This window comes from Gossypium hirsutum, chromosome D06, assembly GCF_007990345.1.
Source record: "Gossypium hirsutum isolate 1008001.06 chromosome D06, Gossypium_hirsutum_v2.1, whole genome shotgun sequence".
Lineage (NCBI taxonomy): Eukaryota > Viridiplantae > Streptophyta > Magnoliopsida > Malvales > Malvaceae > Gossypium > Gossypium hirsutum.
Window position 1 is genome coordinate 19,127,650 of NC_053442.1, and position 7,401 is coordinate 19,135,050.

The 7,401-nt window shown below is 27.5% G+C and overlaps 1 protein-coding gene across 1 annotated transcript; it reads right to left on the minus strand.

Moving 5' to 3' along the window:
• Positions 1–4,461: 4,461 nt before the first annotated feature.
• Positions 4,462–7,178, minus strand: LOC121218486 (methylsterol monooxygenase 1-1). The gene is made up of 4 exons (XM_041095732.1): positions 6,497–7,178; positions 5,460–5,607; positions 5,330–5,362; positions 4,462–4,876 (listed from the first exon to the last, which is right to left on the minus strand). The coding sequence occupies exons 1-4, from the start codon at positions 6,556–6,558 to the stop codon at positions 4,796–4,798; spliced, it is 324 nt and encodes a 107-aa protein (XP_040951666.1). The 5' UTR covers positions 6,559–7,178; the 3' UTR covers positions 4,462–4,795.
• Between the last annotated feature and the right edge of the window lie 223 nt (positions 7,179–7,401).

The window sequence follows — 7,401 nt, forward strand, 5'->3', positions numbered from 1 at the left end:
GCTTCTTTAAATCAACAAATAATTTAATTAAGTAACCCTAAACCCCAAACCCTAATTTATTTGAGTTTTCACTTAAAAACCTAAACCCTAAACCTTAAACCCTAATCTAATTTTATAAAAATTTATAATTAATTTACTCAAGTAACCCTGAACCCTAATTTATTTGATTTTCCTTAAAAACCCTTAACTTTAAACCTTAATCTGATTTTTTTAAAAAATTTAATTAAATTACTCAAGTAACCCTAAACCCTAATTTAATTAATTTTTTCTTAAAAAACAATAAACACGAAACCTAATCCAATTTTGAAAAATTTATAATTAATTTAATTGACAAACTCTAAACCCTAATCCCTTATTTATTTAATTTTTCTCTAAAATCCTAAACTTAAAAAAACCCTAACCCTAAACCAATAACCCAAAACCCTAATCGTAGGAGACACGAGCAAAACGCTAACGCGTCCTTGAGGAAGCGTTTTGCCTACTTGGACATAAAGCACACCCTTAAGGGAGCGATTTCTGTCCACGTAGGCAAAACGCTTCCTCAAGGACGCATTTTCCTGCCACGTCCCTTGATATCGCACTGACGTGGACGCGCTTTCGGAAAAATAGGGCCATTCTGGTAAATCGGGCCCATTTCGATAAATTTTTTTTAAAAATAGACTTTTATATGTAATTTGCCCGAAATATCTTTTAAATAGATAAGATAATGTGTTGGAGCGATAATAATTTCAGGTTTCTTCCGGGCCCCAATAATTATCTACAATAATAAAAAATATTCTTTCACGATATATGATGAGAGGATTATTATCTAGTTTTTGCAGGGATTTCATTCTATAAGCAAATTCACTTTTATTCAAAATAAATGATTACACAAGAGAGATTATTTTAAATATCAAATCTTAAATCATTAATTTAAATAAAGGATTACACACGATTAAATAGTATCATTTTTACTAATGAGTGTTATAAGGGTTTTAATATTTTCCTCACCACGTCTAGTCGAATTTCCATTCGAATTTTGATTTCGTAAATTGAAAATTTGTTGTTTTAAGGCTAAATTATTAAATAAGTTTCGAAAATAATTAAAAACTCAATTAAATTTCTCATCAAAAAGTGTACCTAATTGAATCATTTGAATCATGATTTGTGTCAATTAAGTCCATTAAATTCATTTTTTTTGTTGAAGCCCCTTGACAGCCATTGACGTAGTGGATGGCGTAAAAAAATGATAGCGTGGAAGTTGATATGACAAGTTAACGTGGAAAATGATGGCGTGGAAGGTTTAATTATTTTTTATTATTTTAAAATGGCTTAATTTATTATTTATTTAAAAATTTTATTAAAATTCTAAAAAAATCTAAACTTTTTAAAAACAAGTTAAATATAAAAATTATTAGAACTTTATAAATAATTATAAAAATTATAGAAAATTTTTAAATATTATAAAAAAATTTAGAAAAATTATTGAAACATCATTAAATATTATAAATTATTATAAAAATAGCATAAAATTTTAGAAATTATTAAAATTACAAAAAAAACTACAAATAAGTTAGAGAAAATTATTAGAAATAAAAAAATTTATTAATAATTAATAGAATTTTGTAAAAATAAACATTTACTAGTATTTTATAAAAGTTATAGACAATTCTTTTTATTTTGCTAGTTTAGAGTATTTGGTTTTGGTAATAAGAAAATTAGAGAGATTGATGTGTAATGGTTAAACTTCTGTAGGTTTCGAATGAGGGGTTTGAGTGATGATGAGTTCTATACTTGACGGCTTAAGGTAAGTAATGGATAGGGGTGTTCATTGGTCGATTCGATTTACTATTAAAAAACTAAAAATATATAAAAATAATTTTATACTAATATTTTATATATTTTATAATTAAATTTAAATAAGAAACATTTTTATTATTTTTAAAATAGTGAAATGAGTCATTTTGGCAAGCTAGGTTTAATTAGGCTTGAACCTAGAATTTTTTTTGAAATCCAGCCTAAGTTTGGCCCGATCATGAACACCTCTACTACTAGGTAATGTTTTATTTAAGGTTGATGCGAAGAAAGTTGGTGTATGATGTAGGACAATGTGTAAGAGAAAACAAAAATGTGCAGTAATTTTTAATTTTTATAACTTTTCTTTCATTTTATATTTTCTATAGTATTTGAATAATTTTAACAAAATTTATATATTTTTTAAAAAAATTATAAGATTTAAATTTTTCTATATTTTAAAAAAAATTATAAATTTTTATAAATTTTTAATATTTTTTATGAATTTTATAATTTATATATTTTTAAAAAAAATTAGCTCTTTTTAGAATTTTAATATTTTTTTACTTAAATAACCAATTAAGTCCTCATAAAAAGATCAATCAAACCCTCCATGTCAGCTTGCCATGAAAATTGCCACATCATCATTTTTCTATATCACAGCCATGTCAACTTGCCACATCACTTGCTACATCAACCATTAATGGTCAGGGACTTCAAGAAAAATGAATTTAAGGAGCTTAATTGAGTACAAATCATAATTCAAATGACTCAATTGGGTGTACTTTTCGATAAGGTACTTAATTGTTTTTTAAATATTTTCGTAGGACTTATTTGGTATTTTAACTTTGTTTTAATAAATTTTAATTTATTTTAAAATTTTATTAAAACAACGAATATTTTCGAGGTAGCCTATCACAGCCAAGCAAAAAATTGGTGGTACTTCCGTTGTATTTTTTCAAGAATTCATCGAGCTAATTTAAAATTAAAAATTAGTTGTGACAATAACATGTTATGTGATAAGTATTATTACATCCCAACAATCATAATTTGCATTTCATGAACCAAACATCCAAGAAGGAACCAAGCCACGAGTAGCTACAAAATTTCGTGACTTAGCTATTGAAGACTCTGGGAAACCGAGATTGTAAGACCAAAAAGCTGACAAGCCAGTAAAAAATGAGTTCGCTAGATTAATAGCCAATAGCCGTGCATTAGGCTAGCTGACTTACTTATTTTTGGTAAAAACTAGGGTAACGGTAATTATTTCTGTCGTTGTGTTTCTTAAAAAAAAAAAGTAAGTAAATAGTTAATTATGAAATATACTTTATTTTTATTGGTGAAAATTGAACTATTGATCTCTTAATTAAAGAATGATGCAAGTAATTATCACACCACATCTCATGATTTAAAATTTAAAATATATTTATCATGTTGATTTAAAATTTAGAGTATGTTTAGGAGCAAAAGTTGGATTATCCTAAAACTTGCAGCACTTTTGGTTCGCTGTATTAGAATAGAGGCGTAATAGCAAATCAATTGTTTGGTTGAATGTAATGGAATAGAGGCGTAATAGTATTCTTGTGTTTGGTTGAATGGAATAGAGGTGTAATAGCATAATGGAAAAACTAAAATGACTAGAATACCCTTAGCATAAATTTGTTTGGGTAAATGATTATTGTTATTGTTATTTAAAATTTAATAAGATTATTAATATCAATAATAAATAATTTAATCTTATTTAAACATAATTATTATTAAATAAATTATAATTAAATTATATAATTTAATAAAATTCTTAATAATCAATATTCTTATATGAATTTATTCAAATCATAATATATGATACTATAAAATATAATTTAACATAATTATTATTAAATATATTATAATTAAAATATATAATTTAATAAAATTCTTAATAATCAATATTCTTATATGAATTTATTCAAATAATAATATATGATACTATAAAATATAATTTAACATAATTATTATTAAATATATTATAATTAAATTATATAATTTAATAAAATTCTTAATAATCAATATTCTTATATGAATTTATTCAAATCATAATATATGATACTATAAAATATAATTTAACATAATTATTATTAAATATATTATAATTAAAATATATAATTTAATAAAATTCTTAATAATTAATATTCTTATATGAATTTACTCAAATCATAATATATGATACTATAAAAGATAATTTAACATAATTACTATTAAATATATTATAATTAAAATATATAATTTAATAAAATTCTTAATAATCAATATTCTTATATGAATTTACTAAAATCATAATATATGATACTATAAAATATAATTTGAAATAATTAATATTAAATATATTTTAATTAAAATATATGATTTAATAAAATTTAAAATAATTATAACTAATAAATTTTCTTATATGAATTTGTATAATTTAAAATAATTATTATTAAATATAATTTAATAATGATATATAATTTCATAAAATTCTTGATAATAAATTTTCTTATATGAATTTATATAATTTAAAATAATTATTATTAAATAACATTCAAATTGTAGGTGCATTTGGCCGTCAAATGCAAAAAGAAGCCCGTGGGGTGTGCATACCAAAAATTTTCTTTTCAACTTGACATCAAATATGGAGAAAGAATATGGCAAAGTTGAGAAGATGACCAGTGATCAACAAATGGAGATACTATACTTAACCCCTTCAATAATTTTGGGGCACAACCCAAAATACACACCATAATTCTGATTTATAGTTTCTTAGCTTAGACAAAAAGGTTATAAACACAGGACGGACTTTAAAACCTAGACAAAGAGAACTGATATATATTCGTCAAGCTACACCTCAAATCACAGTTCAAATGGTCGTGTTACTCTTCATCTGAATCACTTAAGAAATGTACACTAACAATGATGTCAAGTTGAAATCAGATTTCCATGAGTCGTCACGTGCGAGAGGTATGCTGAAGAAGCTGCTCCAACAAGTTGCTCTGTTGATGAGCGTCTATTCTGATTTAAGATCTTGGGTAGGAACATAGTATGAAGCCCCATTCTGAGCACCATTAGCTTTAGATTGCTCTTTCAACTGAATCATGCCAACAATGAAATACTTAGAAGAAGAAATGAAACAAAACTCTCATTCTGGAAATCATGATGTGTGATTACATTAAAATCACTAAGGAACAGAACACAAGGCCATGCGTTCAAAATGGACTCTAGGTGAAGTATATAGTAAGCATGAAAAATAATTTTTGATGATTGAACTGGATGATGCTTGTCTTTCAGTCAAGCTCTATGAGTAACCATCAAATGTTTAAGAGTAAACTATTTTTAACTTTTATCCATATCGTCCACCAAAGATATATCAGTATCCTTAGAAGCAAGTTAGAAATAGCTCGGTTTAAACCAATCAACCCATTCACATCCTATTACAGTATATTTTGTAGATAATCATGATTTCCCATTTGCTAAACCAAAGTTGAAATGATGGCTTTTAGCAAGTAGCAAAGGACACAAACAAGAGAAGTGAGCAACTTACCTTCCTTAGGACCTTCTTATGGTATCGATAACCCTAATCACACAAGAAAGAAATTTGTTACCTAATTAAACTATCAGCTGATAGCACTAAATCAAAGAGAAAAAAAAGTAACCATGCATTGCTTGATTACCTTGTCGGTGCCATAGATATAATCACAATAAGTAAAAACTGAAGCAAAGTTGCTCTGGCTTTGTTCTCCAACATAATGATGGTAATCATGGTAATCAGCACCACCATAAAATGGGATAAACCTTGTGGGTGCCCAGGGGAAATCATATCTGCATTACACAATTTATAACTAAGCTAGGCTTCCAAGCATGAAAGTCATATGTTACTTCTTTCATCTCTATGCTTCTTTCATCACTCAAAACCACTTACAGCAATTATTCTTAAGGAAGTTTTATGACATAATATATTAACAAACGACGAATTTTGTACACTCAATAACCATAAAAGAAATCATACATAAAACTACAGTAGCATATTTTTCAAGATGTTGTTCCTTCAAAACCTGCCCTTTATGACAGCAAGAGTCAACTTATACACAGGAAAAGATGAAAAGGAAAATATTTGCAAGTTCTCTCACTACAGATTCTGCCTCCATAATGGACCCAAAACCAATTTATATCAGATTTAGTAATTAGTCAGATTCAGGCATCAATGGTAGAGTTATATGTAAGTAATTTTCTACTATATGAACATAGTAGGATATCAATACCAGTAGTTTGTGCTTTAGTTATTAACTAAAATAGCTTCCTTGCAGAAACTCTTAAAAGAGCTGCTATATGACTATATCAATAGTAACCATGGATATCTTGGCAACCCAGTTAACTCAAAAAAGTGAGTAAAAAGACTATACTTCACCAGAACAGAGCGGTCATTAGGGTCGCCGAAAATAAATTTTGAATTATAGCTTTCATTTTGAACAAATATAAGGACAGTATGGTATCTTTTTCATAATTTTAGCTAAAACTGCATTCCACATCTTAACTGGTTATCAGTAGTAAACCCTGCTAACTATTTCAATGTACAAAAAAGATTGTAGGTAAAAAGTAAAGTTGACAAGAGAAGACATGATCCTAGCATGCATCAAGAAAAAGTAAAATCAAAAGAGCAATGACTAAATTGGAAAAGTAAAATCAAAGAGGTTTAGCAGAGAAAGCATACCCACTGTGTGTCTCTATTGCTTCGATTTGCCGTAAAGCTATCCACAGCCAAAATGTGATCATATGTCCCGGGGCAATTGCAGGCCCAAGAAAAGATGGAATGCCAAGGATCAAAATTTCCAGCCAATGAGCATATGGTGCAGCAAACCCAATTGGAGCAGCGTATTCATGGTGAACCCGGTGAATGTTCTCATAGCCCCATTTTACCTTTCAGTTGCAGTAACTTGGAAACCCACCAACTGAGAGTAAGCGAAAGAGTGACAGAGAGAAAAAGAAAAGAAAAGGTTGAGAAGGCCAAGCATAAATTGTGTTGTAAAGAAAAAGAAAAGGTTGAGAGACAGAGGGAGCAAATCGGCAGAAACCCCAAGCTAGAAGGAAGGAACAGAAGACGGAAAGGGGAAGCGTCGATTTTGGGGATTAAAAACAGAAGACGGAAAGGAGGGTAAAAAAGGAAGGGATTAGAAATCGGTAAATTTTGGGGGATTAGGTCTGTAATGTAATAGACCTGTATTAGCAATACACTGAACCAAACTAAAGATTAAAAGGGGATTAAGTGGGACTCACGGAATAGCCAATACACCTAACCAAATATGGTGTTACATTCATTCTATAGAGAGTGAGAGACATCCAGCATCCAAACTCGATTTTTCATCCTTCACTGGTTGCCCTCCAACCACATCAACAATGATAAAATTGAAAAATTATTTTTAAAATAGATGATTTAATTGATAAATAAATATTTAAAAAGATATTATAAGATTTATATATAAAATAATAAAAAGCTCAACAACTTTTTGTTTTATTATTGGGTATTGACTATGAAATTAAATCTTAAAAGCAAATATGAAGCATCCATTTATAAATCTAAAGTTGAAATAACATATAACCATTACAAGTTAAATTGTT

Excerpts from the sequence above, each read along its gene's own strand:
- LOC121218486 (XM_041095732.1), bottom strand. The coding sequence starts at position 6,558 with ATGATCACATTTTGGCTGTGGATAGCTTTACGGCAAATCGAAGCAATA. Across the intron at positions 5,363-5,459 it reads ATATCTATGGCACCGACAAG|GGTTATCGATACCATAAGAA; the intron begins GTAATCAAGCAA and ends TTGTGTGATTAG. Across the intron at positions 4,877-5,329 it reads ATAAGAAGGTCCTAAGGAAG|TTGAAAGAGCAATCTAAAGC; the intron begins GTAAGTTGCTCA and ends GGCATGATTCAG.